The 20,605-nt window shown below is 39.8% G+C and overlaps 1 protein-coding gene across 1 annotated transcript; it reads left to right on the top strand.

Annotated features, from left to right (window-relative positions):
* Positions 1-2,355: 2,355 nt before the first annotated feature.
* On the top strand, positions 2,356-20,145 carry LOC135481016 (nose resistant to fluoxetine protein 6-like). The gene is made up of 15 exons (XM_064760947.1): positions 2,356-2,870; positions 3,196-3,389; positions 4,232-4,322; positions 6,503-6,599; positions 8,522-8,712; positions 9,682-9,849; positions 11,016-11,112; positions 12,040-12,132; positions 12,793-12,958; positions 13,870-13,949; positions 15,188-15,310; positions 16,330-16,453; positions 16,961-17,147; positions 17,947-18,089; positions 18,957-20,145. The coding sequence occupies exons 1-15, from the start codon at positions 2,480-2,482 to the stop codon at positions 19,086-19,088; spliced, it is 2,277 nt and encodes a 758-aa protein (XP_064617017.1). The 5' UTR covers positions 2,356-2,479; the 3' UTR covers positions 19,089-20,145.
* The last annotated feature ends 460 nt before the right edge of the window (positions 20,146-20,605 follow it).

Genomic DNA, 20,605 nt, shown 5'->3' with positions numbered 1-20,605 from the left:
ATAACTGATATACTGATACTGGTTAATCGACTAGCTGATAGAAAACCTCCCAAATGAAACCTGTACTTGGAACTAAATGATTTATATATACTGTGATATTCGCATAATCGTTACAGCGCATGCGCCAATCTCTATGCTATCTTTACATCACACTCGGTACAGGAGGGCTGTCAACTGTGATTACCGACCCCTGCTGGATTATTGGCCTAAAAACTAACTAATGAATACTTGTACTTACCCTTATTGTTAAGTAAACACGTTATTTAATATCTGAGAGAAGACAATGTAAAATTGCTTCGTTCATTTGAGTTTTTGTTGAGTATACGTATGTTGTAAATATCTGTTCATTATGCACCTGTTTCTGAACAATACTTTAGAAGCTGCGACCTTTTTTCATGCTGTATCGTAATGTCATATCAAGGTTATTTTCTGGGTTTGCAGGAAGTTAACGTGCGAGAGACTTATTTGTGATGTTATTTGCGAAGTAGGTCAACATGTAGGCCTACGTGAGACTACAGCCATTGACAGCTTATTCAAAAAAAAAAAAATATCCTCGATTGCTCATAACATGGAAAAATCTCTACCACGACCAATGAGGTCCCGGGATCGAATCCAGCACTCGCTAGTTCCGCTGCGGCCTTTAGCCATGAGGTTTGTCAGATCAATCCTTCTAGAAGGGTGTACAAACCGTCAAATTAATGGAAAATATCTAGTGAATATAAGCATAAAACAAATAAATAAATAAACAATTAAAGCTTACGTATGTCAGGCGTCAGCGTCATGTAACACAGCAAAATAAGGGTACATCATGTGTGTTGCGGAATTATGGCCTTTATAAACGCAGTCACCGTCCAATCGTCGTATGTTTGAGATGCTTTGTGTGCTGACAATAATCATCTGGCAGGAAAACAGTTTTATTGATTTGATTGGTGTTTTAGGTCGTACTCATTATGTTTAACTTATCTGACGGCGACCACCATTATGGTGGTAGAAAAACAGACAGAGTCAAAGAGAAGGCAAGTACAACACGTCAAATACTCCAGGTGTACACCTTTGAATCTTTATAAATCACAGATCAGAAATGCCTGCTTGAAGTAAAAATGTTTATTAAGTTTAATCGTGCAGTCAGTGTATAAATACAATAATATAAAAGTAGGCCCTACATGCAGCATTGCGTGTGAGGCAACAAAGGGACATCTTCAACATCATTTTTTATATTTAATGCTACACTGTATCACGCCGTGCGTTCTTTCATGTACACAGGCGTGACAAATCTCAAGCCTCGTCACACTTGTATTGTTTTTATGTATCAATGCACTGGCATACCAGGTACACAAATTTGTATATGTACAAAGCCTTACTAATTATATAATCCTTAATGGAATGTTCTATTGTGCAGTTTGTCACCTTCATCTGATGTCTTATATAAACAGGATAAGAAATAGGATCTTGTATAGAGTGCTTTTTTGTCGTGTTTATAACATTGTTAAATCTGTCCATATCATTATCTACTCCAATATCTACATACTAAGATGTAGATATAAGTGTAGAAAATCTTCAAGGGACCCCATGCTGAGAGTTGTTCTAGCCATGTCGATCGGCCTCTGATCGATGAGGTTGCAAGTTCAAATCGAGATGTCGCTTGTTTGACTGTAACTCCAATTTAAAGGTGAAAGAGTGGCTATCGTGCTAGCGCAGCACACTACCTCAGGACCGTCTCACCATTGTGTTGCTGCGAGTTTAAGTCCAACTCACAGGCCTGCTGGCTTCCAGCACACTGATACTTGATTGCAGCATAATCTATTAACAAATAGTTTGTGCTCTTTCCCGTTCTGAGTTTGGTCTTGATATTTATGACTGAAGTTGTTTGATAAATATGGGCCAACAAACACAAAGTTTGTCTTAGACTTAAGTCAGACTTTGTCTTAACCCCAAAACAGTTTATTGCGCTAAAATGTGACTTGTTGAGGAATTTCTGTTTTAATAAATTATCTTCTCTTAGGCGTCTGTAGCAAAATTGATTGAGTTGCTTTTAAGTTGAATATAACTTCAAGAATAATACCGTTAATGAAGATAACACTAAGTTTGACTTACGTCTGAGACAGCTCTTTGACCCTGGGGTCTACTCATCTAAACTCCACTAAAGCGTAACGTGTGGGTAACATGAGGTATATATATATATATATATATATATATATATATATATATATATATATATATATATATATATATATATATATAGACAACTACATGGATGTCACTACATTCTGAACCCGTGCTGTTTACTGCAATAAGGTATTTGCACAGAACTCTTGTGCGTACACGTGTATAGCTTTCTATAAGAAGTCACAAATGTGGGTCACAAGACTTTGACGCTGCTTACAGATCACCCCGTAGGGCATGTACTTTCAAAAACACATAGGTCTGTTTATACTGGGTTGAAATTTGTTGTATTAAGACCCTGGGAAAACTGACCACGATGTCTTGCTGCCTAAGATTTTTCGTTCTGACCAGCTTTGTTCCTGAGCTGTGGTCTCAGTTCATTGAGCCTGGTCGGGTCGCCACACTGGGAAACATCGGTCCAAGCCTTGTGAAAGAGCTTGGACCTCTGTTGGAGGAGCATTCACGAACTGTCCGACAACTGTGGAATAACGTTCCCTTCAGCTCCAATATTCAAAACGCCATCACCGATGCCGATGCCGATGCCTTAGGGTCTTCTTCCAAGGAGGAATCGTATTATTTTCTCCGTGATGTGGTGTTGCAGGATGGGATTACCTTTGACCAAAATACCAACGTCTCTGTTACCTGCGCCAACGACACATATGCCTACCTGATGGGAATTGTCCGACAACAACAATGGGCTTTGCGAAGTAAGATGATATCTATTTTATTTATCAATCGATCGTATGTTTATATTCCTTTTCTATTAATACGTAAAGTTATTGGCAAATTGTAGCAAACGATGCAGTCCATGCATATGCCAACTGATCAGTTTTCAAACAGCCAGCCTATATATGCCGCCAACCTTACAATACTGAAAGCTCAGACATTTTAAGATGTTTAAATTAGGCGGGTGCTTGCTTTATACAAAGTGATGCTATAAAACATTTAACTAGACATCTTCAGCTTGAAATTTGTGGAATGCACTGATAAAGATGAGAATATTTCAATCATTAAAAAATTAATAATTCACAGTTCTGGACTCACAAGGCAAGCTTCCAAGCGGAATATTGCTTGGGAACAGGTATTGGTTAGGATCGTATACCGAATGTCTGAAAGCCTCCGCTACCCTCAACATATCTCACGGCCAACACAGGACCTTGACGACCAAGTACTGCGCAGTTCAAATACCATTAGGTGGGACAGGCGGGGAATCCCCTGATCAACAGGTGACCGTTATAATACAAACAAGTCAACAGGCAATGTGTCCATTAAGCAATGTATCCAACAGGCAGTGTATTCAACAAGCAATGTATATAATGGGCAATGTATCCAATATGCAACGTATTCGATAGGCAATGTATTCAATAAGGAATGTGTCAAATAGGCAGTGTATCCAAAGAGCAATGTACCCAATAGGTAGTGTATCCAATAGGCAATGTATGCAATATGTATTGTAGAGTATCCAGTAGGCAATGTATCTAATAGGCATTGTATTCAATAGGCAATCTTTGGATTATGTGCATTGTTACCGAGGCAATTGGCTTTCCACCTTCGGCTACCATCCTATATGTACTTCTCACTACTGTTTGATTGGTAAATCTGCTTGATTGGTAAATCTGTTTGATTGGTAAATCTGTTTGATTAGTAAATCTGCTTGATTCGTAAATCAATCATATTCATATCATAGTACTCGACTATTATGGCTGAATAGGACGTGGGCTGACGACGGTTGTGTAACTTAAGTATTGTTGAGTAAGGCATAAAGCACCACTGGAATCGTAAATAAATTGCACACATGAATACTTGTGACAATTTGCTCGTTCTAGCTTTTGTTGAACACCACGTGTCTTCTACTAACATGATTGTGTGTATCTGTACATCTCAAGTCAGTGATTTAACATATACATTCCGTTTCCCTCCTCCCATAAATTCTTGAGTATGGCGTTAAACAACAAATAAATAAATAAATAAATAGTCATTACACTCTATACCAAATAAAATACGAAAGACTACGTAGTTTTTGGCAGTTTTAGCATGAAAATTCGTATCTTCTTTCTTTTTCGGAAAGACACCCGGTTTCATGTCAATGGGCCTGATGATTGGTATGTGTGTGCCGCGCTCGTGCTCTCAGGATGACGTTACGGGGCTTCTCGATGAAGGTAAGTCACATTATACCTTTGTACCACTTTTGGTAAATTTAATGGCTAACAAGTAAGACACGAAAAACTACAACATGGAGAGTAAAACCAGAGCTGCGGTGTATGATGACCGGCAAATGTTCACAACTCATTGAAATCCGACCTCTCGTCATTCTGCCTCATTTGAGGTTTTATTTTTAATCTTGATGTGCAACGTTTGAAAATGGCAACCTATACTTTCCTAATATCGTTGATTAACCAGTATTTGGTAAACAAATCCAGAGTATTAGATGTACTGTATTAGATAAAATTACTTATTACTTTTTACTTAAAATTACTTGCTAGGCTTAGCCCGGTTTTCTCACCCCATAAAGCTACGTTCAGACTATAGGCATTCCGCATTACATTTACTAGAATTATGTATCATTATTTCCAACACTCCCGAATTGACCAAGGAGCCTCTCACCAATGCGGTCGCTGAGAGTTCAAGTCCAGCTCAAGCTGGCTTCCTCTCCGGCCGTACGTGGCTCTGGCAGCAACCTGCGGAGGGTCGTGGGTTTCCGTCGGGCTCTGTCCAGTTACCTCTCATCATATTGCTGGCCGCCGTTGTATAAGTGAAATATTCTTGAGTATGATGTAAAACACCAATCAAATAAATAAATAAATAAATAAATATTTCCAACATTCCAATGCGGTCGTTGTGGGTTGAAGTCCAACTCAGGCTGGCTTCCTCTCCGACCGTTCGTGGGAAGGTCAGCCAGCAATCTGCGGGAAATATTCTTGAGTACGGCGTAAAACACCAATCAATTAATAAATAAATATTTCCAACATTAAATGTAGACCTATCCCATAGCAGCACAAGGTAGCCAGTTTTCGATACCAGCTGAAAGCATTGTAGCCCCCTAAAGCTAAATTCAAGTTACCGCTGTCAAATGCCACACGGTGAGGAATTTTCCCCAAACATATCACCCACTGATCGTACCCTAGACGAGTTTACTCTCTTCATCGTCAACAAGCAGATTTTGAAGCAGACTCACTCGTTGCCTGATGCCACGTTTGGAGTGGAAGGACTTATTGTAGATAAACACTTTCCATGCTGATTAGTCAGAAGTAAAAATACGTCACGACTTTCTTTACCGAACAGAAAAACATTGGTCTGCGGGCCATCTGTCCGAATTCGTTATCGAGCACCAAATCTATAACAATGCATGTGGACAGCTATACATGTTAGCAGGGGCCTCCGTCGCTCAGTTGGTTAGCGCGCTAGCGCAGCGTAATGACCCAGGAGCCTCTCACTAATGCGGTCGCTGTGACTTAAAGTCCAGCTCATGCTGGCTTCCTCTCCGACCGTACGTGGGAAGGTCTGTCTGCAACCTGCGGATGGTCGTGGTTTCCCCGGACCTCTGCCCGCTTTCCACCCACCATAATGCTGGCCGCCGCCGTATAAGTGAAGCATTCTTGAGTACGGCGTAAAACACCAATCAAATAAATAAATAAAGAACCATTCAACTGGCAGATCATCAGATGAAACCCTTCTGCCTGAATTCATTTATTTATTTGATATATGTACTGAATCGTACGCCATTCAGTTCAGACTGCGGACGGGCTTTCGGCCATAGTATAGACGTAGCTTTGCTGGCCGCCGTTATATAAGTGCAATATTCCTGAGCACGGCGTTAAGCACGGATTAAATAAATATTATTATGTCCAGAAATGTATGTGTCAATAGTAAAGGAAAAGAAAGCTAAAATATGAAGGAAGGTTCATCGTAAAGACAACTGAAAACGATGCATAAAAATACTTTCATTTATATTTTCAGATTCTTTTGAGAGTGTTGAAAAGCATTCAAATATTTGAAAACTATGGCGGGCTTTATGAGACATACTGATGGTGTCTAAGAACTCTGACGTCACCATTTTTCCTGATGTTTACCAGAAGGAAGGAATTTTGGGGAATATTATTTCAGTTATCTTTCACTCAGGGGTAAATCGAGCTATTCCAAAATTCAGTGTGATGATTAGAGTTGGATAAACTTCCTGTGACGTCAGTGTCTAACCTCTGATAGTATGGTCCATAAAGCCCACTTTGAAAGTGATATGTTTGAGAGCCTTTGTCTTTTCACAAAAATCTAAGATAGTGATGCTTAGCTTTATTTTTAGAAGGCCATTTCCTTTAAGCACTTATGTCATTTTTCATTACAGCTATGTCTCTTCTTCCCATGAATACATCGTCACAAATATCCGTAAGCTGTCGAGAGAGTCCGGATCTAGCGTCCGACGGAAGGGCAATAGCAGCCATGTAAGTGTCAGCAGGAGCCTCAGGTTTGTTTAAAGCCGTACACAAGAATGTCTCTCCTGCACGACTGTTGTGTTAACGTGAAACAGTCAGGAATGCTAGCTACCTGTAAAATCACCTGACATACAGCCACAGCTTAAAGTATGCGGTGTATTTTGGTCCACAGATTTTGTCCACTAGTCCGTTGCTTTGTTTTCAGCGAAGTATCTTTGATTATCCTGGTTTTCATGTACTGCTTAGTCCTTTTAGATTTCAGTACATTATCTTTAGACATGCTGGTTTTAATCTACTGATCCACTGTTTATAAATTCAGTGTAATATCTCCAGACATCGTGGGTTTTATTTGCTGGTCGACTGTTTATGCATTCCATATAATATCTCCAGACATCGTGGGTTTATCTGCTAGTCGACTGTTTATGCATTCCATATAATATCTCCAGACATCGTGGGTTTTATCTGCTGGTTTATGCATTCCATATAATATCTCCAGACAGCGTTGGTTTATCTGCTGGTTTATGCATTCCATATAATATCTCCAAACATCGTGGGTTTTATTTGCTGGTTTATGCATTCCATATATTATCTCCAGACATCGTGGGTTTTATCTGCTGGTTTATGCATTCCATATAATATCTCCAGATATCGTGGGTTTTATCTGCTGGTTTATGCATTCCATGTAATATCTCCAGGCATCGTGGGTTTTATCTGCTGGTTTATGCATTCCATATAATATCTCCAGACATCGTGGGTTTTATTTGCTGGTTTATGCATTCCATATAATGTCTTCAGACATCGTGGGTTTTATCTTTTGGTTTATGAATTAAGTGTAATATCTCCAGACATTGTGGGTTTTATCTGCTGGTTTATTCATTCCATATAATATCTTCAGACACAGTGGGTTTTATCTGCTGGTCGACTGTTTATGCATTCAATATAATATCTTCAGACACAGTGGGTTTTATCTGCTGCTCGATGCTTTAAATATAGTGTACTTGTTCATCAAGACTGTTATATACTAATCAGTTGTTTTTGTTTTTCGCGTCGTGTTTCTTCAGTCATTATAGATTTTAACTATTGCTTTCTATTTAGTTAGCCTTCAGTGCAGTACTGTCACTCATCATCTTCCTGCCGATTTGATCTTGCTTCTTAGTCGATTATTTTCCTTTTAATGTAGTAATGTTAAGTCATCAGGACTTTTATGTACTACTCACTGATTTTTGTCTTGTTCTGTTTTGAATCTGCTTAGTGCATTTAATCATAAAATATAGCTTTTGTCTGTTGGTCGATTGTCTTTGCATTCAATATGGATTATTCATTTTCCCCACTGTTGGTCTGTTCCCTGTTTGTTTTTGCATGTTGTGTTTTGGCGTTCAGTGTAGTGTGTTCTGTCTTCAGTGTTTGCCTACTAATCTCCTGTTTTGCTTTCAAAACACTACGTTCGCTTATCATGTCTTTGGACTTCATCAACTTGTGGGTTGGCTTCCCTATCAGTGTGTTTTGTTATCGATGGCTTTTATTTAATTATATGTTGTTTTTTCTCTTCGTTTGATATGTTCAGTCAACATAGCTTTTTCTTGCCAATACATCCTGGGTCCAGTTGTTCAAGACTTACTACCACGTTTACGTTTAAGCCAAGTCTTCAGTTTCGTATTTACCCAAAAAAAATATGTGCAACATTATATTAAATATGAACTAAAACTGCCGCTGTTGTACTTTGACGTTGGAAAGCTGCATTGGTTGCTGAATTTGGCTAAAAATTTACATATAAAACGTGACTTTATACCAGTATTAGTTAATACGCTTTCCAACAACTGGGCACAGATCACCACGGGATTAAAGCTACAGCATGCAGCCTGCTGGTTACGCTCTCATTTTTTGTGTCCCGCCATGTGTTTTTGTCTACTGGTCCATTATTTTTCTTCCAGTGTGATATGTTCGGTCATCGGATTTTGCATTCTGGTCGGTACCGTCTATGATGTCTGTATCCTACAAATCGCGTCCAGCGTGAGATCCACCGAGAAGAGATCAGCCCACTCCTTGCCAGACGAGAAGACAGCTCTGTTAAACAAGACATCAGGTGGGGACCTGCAAAAGCTAGAGGGACCCCCAAAGCTAGGTAGGTTGAATAATCAAAGTAAGGTTGCAATCTATAATTCATTTCTCCCTCCGTTTGGCTAAAACTTTAATCGCTACAGGCTGAAACTATTGAAGTCGCAGACTCGAATGCAGGTTTTACTTCAAGGTTCGATTTCGACTTTAATTCAGGCTTATCAGTTGCTACCTGGTGAAGGCTGAGTTTTACTCAGGTTACATATACTTGCGTAAGGTATGAAATCCTAAATAAATAAATAAATAAATAAATAAATACAGAGAATTTCCGACTGTTAAGACTGGATCCAGTCAGAGGCTAATCTCCAAAAGAAAATAACAAAAGAAAGAATTTCAATTCTATAAGAAGTAAAATCTATAGATCGATGCAGGTCGAAATTTCTATTAATATTTTCCTCAAAATCAAAACATTGTTCTACATGTCATGAACTTTATCGCACGGACTACTACTGGGTTTTTGGACACAATAATTGGGCGTTTGAAGAAGACAAAAAAAGAACAAGATAGCAGTTTATTTTCACTATTTTTGTTACAAAAATATTATTATTTAAATGTTATGTAAATTATCTCACGAGCTATCTTTTATGGTGTTAAAATATGGGGGAAAGTATTACAAAATCTTGAAAAATGCACTGACTCACCCCCACCCACCCTTCAAACCAATGGAAAAGTGAGAAAAAATCCCGAGCCCTCACTTGAACAGCTTGTTAAAAATTACCCAACCCCTAATACTGAACTCTTCAGTACCAACGTATTACACATATAAATATGGTTAGCAAACCAGCCAGATAGAAATCCCGGGAGCCTAGATGACATATACATGCAGGAGAACTTAATTCACCTGAAACATCTCGGAAAGAAACCGGCTAATTATGCTTGGCTCTGTATACATGAATACGACCGATCAACATCAAAGATATATTTCAAATATTTCGAAAGTGAAAGAATGAAAAACACATTTTATCTTGTTTTCTAGGCATCCTGGCTAAATGTTTGGTGGCGTTTTCTGTTTATACAAACGGAAGCAAGATTTTAAGCACTGCACAGGCCCCAGGAAGCCTGACCTGTTTAAATGGTATCCGGTTCCTGAGTATGAGCTGGGTTATTCTAGGTCATACGTATGCAATCATGCTGATAGTATCTGGTGAGTATGTCAGACGTATACAATCTTGGTGTCTGGTGAGTATGTACGTGGGTCATACGTATGCATTTATACTGATAGAGTCTGATGAGTATGTACGTGGGTCATACGTATGCAATCATACTGATAGAGTCTGGTGAGTATGTACGTGGGTCAGGCGTATGCAACCACGTTGATAGTGTCTGGTGAGTATGTACGTGGGTATACGTATGTAATGATGCTGATAATGTCTGATGAGTATGTTTGTGGGTCATACGTATGCAATCATGCTGATAGTGTCTGGTGAGTAAGTGCGTGGGTCGGGCGTATGCAGTCACACTGATAGTGACTCGTGAGTATGTGTGTGGGTCATGTAGTGGGTCAAAAGCGGTAACGTGAAATAAAGTCCATGATTAAAATCACTGATCATTCTACCTATTGGTGACACCGAGGTGCTGGAGAAGCGACTATAGCTTACTTCTCTTATAAGCATTTACAAAAATAGTTAGAATAAAAGCCTATAACTGAGGTAAATAGACAAGAGGCCGAATTTCCCGGGCTACACGTCACCATTTGTTAACTACCAAACTGTCGCCAGTGTCCTATTTTACTCTCGATACTCTAGTCGTTTATTTTACGCAAATGCAGGTATGCTATTAATGCATTGGTGAGTATGTGTGTGGTTCAGACGTATGCATTAATGCTAATTTAGTCTTGTACCCTTGTGAAAGGAATTATAACATTCAAAGTATGTGGTGCAATATAATGTAACAGGGTGATATACAACCAGTATCTACCTACAGGCTGTAGGGATTTTCCCTTTAGTCTAGCGCTAGAATCTTGGACTAGAAGCACAGAAATCGCTGGTTCAAATCCTCAGCTGGTAAGCACCGTCACGATAGTGTCGCAAGGATGAAATACGCGCTTGCTCACTGAATGAGTAAAAAGTACGGCAAAGCTGCCCAGTATAGGTTAACATGGGCAATAAGTTAATTCGCTTACCATAACATACCCAGACTTTTCTCCTAGATGTGTTATGGGTTCGACATTTCCATCGTCTTTTATTTCATACGCCCAATGCCTATAATAGTCAAACCGTAAAGTTTACCCACCTGGAACCTTAGAACGCCTTGTCAGACACGTGCATAACTATTCTCTTCCGGTGTATTCTTTGCTCTGTTTTTATTTAGATAATCTGATAGACTACGGAACTGTGATTTTCAAACGCTGGACGTTTCAAGCCATTGTCAATGGAACGTTTTCGGTTGATTCCTTTTTCTTTCTCAGGTAGGGAACAGGTCGCTTAGTTTAGATGTTTAGATCAATAGGGAGCATTTTGCACCTGACATATTTCTGGACTATTATTCATTGCTACTTTTACGATGGCCTTTGGACGGAAAGGGGGGAAGGGGGGTGCTGCGGGATGGGGGAGGGGGGTGCTGCTGTCAATTCAGCATGGAACCAAGTCTCTATTATGTGGGAACTTTGCCGTTATTGAACTAGATTGTCTCTTCATGGTTTGCAAGCTGTGTATGAGTGACAGAGTTAACACTTCATTGTACTTTGACCAAGTTGGGTGTCTGTTTTGGCGTCTTCGTCTTAGTGTTCCGATGAGGCAGCAGTGCTCACTGACCAATGACTGAGTCATAGAAGGCTCAACTGATTGTACTTCTGATCAGGTTGGAGGAGTCCATTATGTACAATATGGGTGTTCAGCAAAACAGTTTTCCCTGAATTGGCCCATTGTTTTTTGTTTTTTTTGTTTTTTTTTTTGTTTTTTTTGTCAATGTAGCTCTACTTATATTGGCTTGACCTTTGCCAATAAGGAATATGACCGAAATAGTGTAAAATCTCCGTAAACTTCAAAGAAACAAACATGCTAGACATAAATATCAAAATCATTGACTTTAATTCGGAAATTAACGAGGGACGCTTAGCAGCCTACGGCTGTAGAGCTTTTTATAGGACGACAGAGAGACCCACACGACGGAGATCGCAGGTGCGAAGCCAGCATTCGAAGTCAGCAGGTGTGTCAAGTTTGTCCCTGCAGCTAATTTACCAACCTATGCTTCTGATCGTCGTCGTACTGTAGAAAAGGTAAACATTCTCCAGTACAGCCTTATAAACAGATGACGTAAAGTCGTAAATTATCTGATTTCTGTAGTAAATATATACTTCTAATAGCTTGTACATACATGTACATGCCTGTTGCAGCGGACTTCTGGTGGCATATATCACCTTTAAAGAAATGGACAAGAGCAAGGGTCGAATCAACTGGGCATTGTTCTATTTCCACAGGTTTTGGCGGTATGTTGACAAGGCTAAGTATATGTACATCTTCTGTATTAGGCTGATAGATTTTTGCTTCCGGCAACCTCATTATTAAACGCCTACGGTGTTCAAACCATTCAAAGGAGACCTGTGTTTAATGCATGTCTGCTGTGTGACGTACATACATGTATAGTCATTTTTAGATTTTTTTCCATATGCAATTGTTAAACAAGAGTATTTCCTGACTTCTCTGACCACATTACAAATCTAGTTTACATCCAAGAAGATTTAAGGCGATTAGGCTTGGTGTATTATTACCTGCTCCGTATTATGAGACAGAACTATTAAATAATTCGAAATAGCACTGACCAGAGATAATCGCTTAACTCTTGATCATAATGGAAGTTTTAATCGTGCACAAATAATAAGTGTGATAATTAATCTATTTTATCACTGCTCTAACTCCAGCCATTCTAAAAACAAACCTCTCGGGCCTGCTTCATGAAGCTCCGTTAGCTAAATTTGCGCTTAAATACCATGACGACGTATGCTATAGGGATATTAAGTACACTTAGCTAAGGGCTACTTAGCATTAAGTATGCTTCATGAGACCGGCTCGTTATAGTTGGCATAATAATGTAGGTTTACATCCCTAAAGTGGAATCTTCCAGCAAACACGACTCTCTTTCCGTTCAGGTTGACCCCAGCTTACATGTTGGTGATGATGGTGGATATTTGCCTTCTCCGGTATTTTGGAGACGGTCCCATTTGGCCTCAGCAGGGGTTAGAGGTCAACTTCTGCAAGGATTCCTGGTGGAAGAATTTATTATACATAAATAACTTCTTTTCTTTCTACAGTGGGGTACGTTTCTCTCTCATTTCCTTGCAAATTTCCATCTTTATTATTTTTCACAAATCCCTTTATATTAATTTATAATTTTTATTGCTGTTTCAACCTGCGGAGGGTCGTGGGTTTCACCGGGGTTTTGCCCAATTTCTTCCCCACCATAATGCTGGCCGCCGTCGTATAAGTGAAATATTCTTGAGGAAGGCGTAAAACACAAATCAAATAAAAAAAATAAATTATTGTTGTTTAAATCCCAGGACAACCGTTTTGATTTATCCCGCATTTCCCGTACAAACTCAGCTGTAGATATACAGTTTCTTGTGCTAATAAAGCAGTTCAAAGTATTAATACATGTAATTTGTCATCCAGTTATCTTCCGTTGGCGTTCAAAGACAGTGTCTGTCTGCAACATGCGGATAACCGTGCTCCCCCCCCCCCCCACGCTCCCCGCCCCCACCTCTGGGGCTCTGCCCGGTTTCCTCCCACCATAATGCTGGCCGTCGTCGTATAACGACACCAATGACATAAATAAATCTGAAGAAGTTTCCACCTCTACGATGAAGGTTACTGATGAAATTTCCCACGTGTGACCATCGGATAAAGGATGTCATATTTACTGAAAGACAAGTGGTCTTCGATGGTCACATGCCTTGAATGTTATGCTCAGGCGAGTGCCTTATACCCATTCTAAACCGCTAAGCCACCCCAGCCTCACATATACAACGTTACCGCCTCAATTGGAAATAAGCTTCAAGACTTCATGGAAAAAATTTAGATGGTTTGTTGAATTTAGGCACATTATGTGTACCGTGACGACAATCTATTAAATTGATCCGCGTTTATAAAGGAACTCCACGTTCAAAAAACGGATAATAATACAATATATCTTACCAAAGATTCAGGGAAAAAATTTATTTTGATTTCAGTGTATGTCCTGGGCATGGTACTTGGCCAACGATATGCAGTTTTACGTCATCAGTCCACTGGTGCTGATTACTCTGTACAGGTAAGTGGTCGAGATTGTAAGCTGATAAATTTGATTCATTTTGGTCCAGCTGATATTTTTATGCCAAACAGCTTTACAGGAAGTTAGTTAGACTTTGTATGTTTGTTCTTTGAAACCAGTTTGATTTGTGATGAACATTAGCCCAACACATCAACTGCAAACACATGTCCGGCTCCTATTTATTTTATTTATTTGATTGGTGTTTTACGCCGTATTCAAGAATATTTCACTTATACGATGGCGGCCAGCATTATGGTGGGAGGAAACCGGGCTGAGCCAGGGGAAACCCACGGCCATCCGAAGGTTGCTGGAAGACCTTCCCATGTACACTATTTGTATTTGGTCCAGCAGGAAAATTCCACATATCTATACACCTGACGCCTGTCCTATTGTTTGATTTACTCTAATTCCGGGTTATCCGGTTGAAAAAATATCGGATCCTGCACCGTTAAGCCCTCTGCTACCAATTATCCGAAAAATTTGAAATCGAGACGTCAAACCGACATTCACCGTGTTTCATACTTTAACCTCAGGCAGGTACGTGCTGGCTGTTCCAAAGTTTCTCAGTTCCACCAGGACTTTTCGCAGTAAATGTTTTTCTGTCTTTTTCTGCATTCAAATATAAGGGTACCGTAGTCATTGGATGTCGTAATCCAAAGTTTTGTATTTCAAACAGCCATCAAGTACCTTGTCTGAGGTTTTAATATTCGACATGACGGACATATTTTTGATTTCTCGATCCAAACAATCGGGCTATGCGGCCTGGTATTCGTGTAGCAGTGAACTTAAAGATAGCCGGGGGCAGTCCCATTGTAAGGAAAAGGTGTTTGTCTAGTAAACGTCTTGTGTTGCAAATAAGTCCCAGAGGGCTAACGCTGGGTCACCCGCACCATGCGTTGTTTTGGCAGCAGTTGATCAGATCTTGACTAATGAGGTCGCATGCTCGAATCCAGCTCTTGCTGGTCCCTTCTATGACGTTACGTTGCACGATTTTTGGTCAGGTACAAGTAACTGATAAAGGTCAGTAATCATTGTTTCCTTTGGGCACTTCGGTTTCGGTGAAGGATAAACTGACGGATGGCATATAAGTGAAACATTCTTCAGAACGGTGTGGAAACATCAATGAAATAAATAAATGAAAGACCCATATCAACGTAATGAGGTGTTCATGCCTTACTTTACACATTGTTATATTATTATGTGCACGATTTTGCTGTTGTTCATATCTCCCTATCCAGATCAAAGGTTGCCGGCACCGCCGTCCTCATGACTCTCCTGACAGGTTCATTTATAACAACGGGGGTGATCAGTTCCGTCAACAAGCTACCTCCCACAGGAAATGACCTCAACCAAGATTTTACGTACGTCATCATAAGAGTTCCGGGCCAAATTTTTTCAGAACTTGGTAGGCCTACTTTAGTTTTTCGGTAACTGTTGACAACATACTGGCATCGTCTTTTCCGCAAAAGGATTTCCAGAAAGTGGACACAAGATGTTTTGTTATAGTGGTCCACTTAGTTTTCACATGCAGTATCATTCGGTCCTGGGCAATGTAGTAAGCGGTTCATTGCAGCCTTTGCGACGACGATTTGAATAATCAGTTCTATCAACAAGCTACCAACCTCCTCACCTCAACCGACCCCATTCAGGCAATATGCATTAATTACAAAAGCTGCACACCTTTAAGAATCTGTCCAAAATTACAATAGTGGCATTCGTGGCCGAAGTGCCTGGCACGCCAGCGCGGCGCAATGACCCAGCAGCCTCTTAGCAATGCGGCCGCTGTGAGTTCATGTCCAGCTCTTGCTGGCTTCCTCTCCTGTCGTATGTGGGAAGATCTGCCAGCAATCTGCGGATGATCGTGTGTTTCTCCCGGGCTTTGTCCGGTTTCCACCCACCATAATGCTGGCCGCCGTGGTGTAAGTGAAATAAGTGAGTACGGCATAAAACACCAATCAAATAAATAAATAAATAAAATTACAATATAAAAGTCAACAGCTCATAGAATAAAACCAGAGTAACGGCAACAGTGTTATAGCTGGCAAATGGTTATACATAACAGCTGAAATACGGCCTCTTGTCACTTTATCTGAGGTAGGGCTTTGTTCTAACTGTTCATGTAATTGATATGTAGAAGTGTTAGCAACTTACATACCAGCTGGCACCAAGGTTTAAGCACAATTTTGCCAAAAAAAAAAAACCCAACAAAACAGAGGTGTAGTGCAGATATTGCAATTTATTAGATGTCACCAGTCTGGAATTACGCGTTATCATCACATCATTGGTTCTAATGTCAGTTACAAATATTTTGACTGACGTCAGACTATCACTCATGAACATTCAGTGGCCATAAATATATGTATTATTTTGGTCTTTAAAGCAAACCAAACCTATACCAGGACTTATACTACGAAAAGCCATACTGTCGTATAGGACCGTACCTCGTGGGAATGACTGTGGGTTATATACTGTACAGGACTGGCTCCAAGATCAGTTTCACTAAGGTATGTCCATATATGGTTGTGCTATCATGCAACGGTTACAACTTTCGGTAACATTGTTACGGCGTTCAATGGGGTCGATAATGGACTCTACATGAGTATCTAGTTTCTTTTGACATAAGTCATGATTTGAAACGTGTTTTAAACGCTAATTTCTTCCCGTATCTGCCGAGTTTATCAATGGAAAACGGGCATAGCTCTATGTGGATGCTGGCCAAGAGAGAATAACTCACTGGAACAATTCTGTGGACCATACCACTCGCTCTTACTCCCTTAGACAACATCTAAAAGGCACTATGCACGTCTTGCTCATGGGCCATGAACATCGTTCCCCATTAGTTCAAGTGAATGTCCACTAGACTTTGACTCTAGATAACCATGTATGATCTTACAGTGCCCAGCTTCGCGTTGATAATTAAAACAAAATTTTGTTCGACTAATTATGGCCCCAAGCCTACGCCATCATGATTTCATCTTTTGTTTTTTTTTTCTTTCATCTTTTCCATGTAGAAAGTTGTGGTGTTTGGCTGGATTTTGACATTTACGTGTAACTTAGCTGTGCTTTACGGCCTGTATGGACACTTCAACACAGAACCGCTGACATCAGACGTCAGCGCCCTCTACAATACAGTGTCCAGAACCGTGTGGGCACTCGGACTCGCCTGGCTGGTTATTGCCTGCTCTTCAGGAAACGGAGGTAAATTAAGACTCTCTTCACACCCACATATATTCACGATCACACGTGGCTTGGCCTCTTTTCAATCTGAAAGAAACAGCCTACACCAATCAGAACGAGCAAGTTGCCTCTGTAGAAATAAGACAGTAGAGGTTGTTTTCATACCTTTTGCCTCAGCTCACTGATGAAAGGATACATGTTTCTCGACGTATATAAATCCTAACACATTTATCAGGCAACTAAGCACTTGTGACACTACATGCATTTGCTATGCCAAGCTTCATTTCGTGTGTTTAATATAGTTTAATAATGCTCAAGGTACCCATCCATCAAAGCATTCTAGGCTTGCCTTTGTAAATTCATACAGAAATTAGGCATACCAATAATAAAAAAAAATATAGTGAAATGAACAGGCCTATAGTTAAAAGTCGTACCGCACAGAGAGTAAAACCCGAGCAGCGACGACGGTATGACAGGCCTAGCTGATATCTGATTACAGATAAAATACGACCTCTTGTCAGGGTTTTATTTTAACTGTTCATGTGCTGCATAAATACTTGAACTTACGCACCCTATAACACCACGGCTTAAGCAAAATTAGAAAAAAAATGCAATGGTGTTAATTGCAATTTATAATAGACCTAACTATTCCTGAAAAAGATTATCCCCGACAAGACGACACTTGGAACTTCGTGTAGGCCTATGCGCATACTGGTCAGAAATGATGGACCTAATGAAACTCAAACACACACACAAAGAAAAACGACTTTTGGAACACTCGCTCCCGAAAATCTACATTATCTCCGTTTATCTCTTCCAGGCGTCATCAACAGCCTTCTCTCCTGGGCTCCCTTCCAACCTCTCGGTCGGCTCACCTACTGCGCCTATCTAATCCACCCGCTCGTCATGCTGTACTTTGCGACCGGAAGAGACGTCGTACCTCATGCTTCTGACCTGAACACGGTAATATGACACTAAATATCAGCCTATTTTCTAAGGTTTCCATCACAAAGCCCAAACTTGACAACTGGATTGTCGAAGTTTTATGAAGGCTGCCTCTTGATATCAAGAGTGGACAAATGGAAATATGGACCTTTTCGAACTGTCAATCAAAAACACGCAACTGACCAACCATAAGCCGTATTGTGCTAATAGGTCAAGCCGATTTTCCACACAATGGTTATAAATGTTCGATCTTCTGTGACGTCATGGCGTCATAATTGCTTTCACCGGGAACAGAATTAAAGGTAACGTTGTTACGAGAAGGGTTAGTGGAACATCGAATGTGTTGGATCCATACATACCAGTCCCATTCACATTCAAGAACGTTCTTGTTCGAATCAAGTTAAAGGTGATTATAGGCGTCTAAACAGACATCCTTATACTAATGTGGACGTTCCAGGTCAATAACCACAAGGCTATTTCCCAAAACAATGTTCAACACTAACAGTCAAAGACGGCTTCATGCAAAAAGAAGTAATCAAATTTTCAATGATGTTGGAAATATTCAAGGAATGCAGGCGAATGAATGAAATCAGTAGGCCTGTGCAGATCGTGTACCATGTTAATTAATTCGTTTAAGTATTTGTTATTCAAAATATGTATCGGAGTTGTACCCTGATGGCAAGTCTTCATACATCCATCTTGGCAACGATAAATATAGGCCTACAGCCCCTAGCCCCTGGTGAAGCGGAATTAGACACAGTCGCGAAGCAGTGCCAAAGAGCCACTCTATAAATGACAGTACTGAGTGCAATCTATTATCGTTGAGAACGAACTCAACATAGAAACTATATCCTGTCATACTTATCGTCACTTTCGGTTTCGCAGATCTACTATTTCCTCGGGCACATCGTTTTGTCATACGGACTAGCTTTTCTTGTCTCCCTTGCGTTTGAAGCCCCGATGATCGGTCTGGAGAGAGTGCTACTGAGAGGAGACAGGAAGCGAGCAGAAAAGTAAAAAAAAAAAAAGAGAGAGCAACCGACCGTGTAATATAAACTTTTCAGTATTGTTTGGTGTAGGCCATCGTGTAGATCTGCTTTCACATGCAAACGTATTCAAAAGTTCTTGTATGTCTTTTACTTATTCAAGCAACTTTGTGTATATCTTGATAGAAATACATATAGGAAACTATTGCCATTTGAATCTTAAAATCTGGTTAAAATGCAACCTTCGATTCTGTGTGCATAGTTATCTCTACAAACTGATGTTGTTTATATACATCTGTCATCCCTGTCACTGAAATCCGGTTTATCTTATGGTATCTTTTTTAAATATCTTTAAGGTGACTGTATGCTGGAAAGTATTTAGTCATTCCTCTCATTTTCTCCCATCATGCAGTTGGATATCACGAGTACCTTGCAAAATATAGCAAAATGAATAAAATAAATGAGTTTTAACTACTTCCGGTCTAATAACCCAGAATCAATTGAAAATAGTGTTCCCTGTATATGAATTCATCTCACTTGGTCTGCATCAATTACATAAGTTTTCTTTCCAATACAAGATATTCTTGACACAGGGCCCTGGCAAGTTTTGGGCCATGGTGTTTCAAAAGTATGAACGGATTTTACATAGTCAGAAACTCTGGGGAGCCATTGTGCACTAAATAAATTAGTCTCTTAATTTTAACAGAAACTCTGTTGTATGAGTGATGCTAGAATTTATTCTGTTATTACCACACAATATTTTCATATTCAACAATATAACATCCTGTTAGTCTAGCAGAATATTTATGTTGAATTAACAGAATACGCGTGCTACATTTAACAGAATAATATGCTGCAATAACAGAATACATTCTAGCATCACTGAGATAACACTCTCTGAGATGCTAGAATTAAAATTCTAACTTTTTTAAAATAAAAAAATTAACAGATTAGTTTTTTTTTTGAGTGTGTTAATCGTCAACACAATCCCAAATGTACATGCATATACCCATCGACATAGTATAATAATATAGTACATTAAGCTTAAATATCATAACAATTTGTCCTTATAATATCGCAATTCAATAAAGAAGCACACATTGAGAAAATCAAACTCGTCGCCATGTTATCAGTTTCAGTCAATTTCGACAGAGTTTTCTCTATATTCCCAGAACGCAGCTGTTTCCGCTTAGGTAACCCCATGTAATTTCATCGCAGGCATCATCGGGGTGAGCAAGCGGAGAGGCATCACAAGATTATGATCAAAATGCTTTATCAGCAAGTCTAAAATGTACGAAACTACATTCTTCCCTTCATAATTTCAACCTGTCCATGCATGAGTGTCATTCCAGAGGGCAGAAAGACAAAACAATCAGGTGCTCGTCTGAATGCTGAGTGAGCGGTCCTTATTTCACAATCAACCCGTGAATGGCCGTTGATTTCTCCCACCATAATGCTGGCCGTTGACGTCTAAGTGAAATATTCTTGAGTACGGCGTAAAACACCAATCAAATAAATAAATTCTTTTATCACCAAAAGCCTCCTTAT

The sequence above is a fragment of the Liolophura sinensis genome, chromosome 13 (assembly GCF_032854445.1).
Source record: "Liolophura sinensis isolate JHLJ2023 chromosome 13, CUHK_Ljap_v2, whole genome shotgun sequence".
NCBI lineage: Eukaryota > Metazoa > Mollusca > Polyplacophora > Chitonida > Chitonidae > Liolophura > Liolophura sinensis.
This window is presented reverse-complemented; position numbering and strand designations above follow the sequence as displayed.

Excerpts from the sequence above, each read along its gene's own strand:
- LOC135481016 (XM_064760947.1), top strand. The coding sequence starts at position 2,480 with ATGTCTTGCTGCCTAAGATTTTTCGTTCTGACCAGCTTTGTTCCTGAG. Across the intron at positions 4,323-6,502 it reads TACGGGGCTTCTCGATGAAG|CTATGTCTCTTCTTCCCATG; the intron begins GTAAGTCACATT and ends TTTTCATTACAG. Across the intron at positions 18,090-18,956 it reads ATGCTTCTGACCTGAACACG|ATCTACTATTTCCTCGGGCA; the intron begins GTAATATGACAC and ends TCGGTTTCGCAG.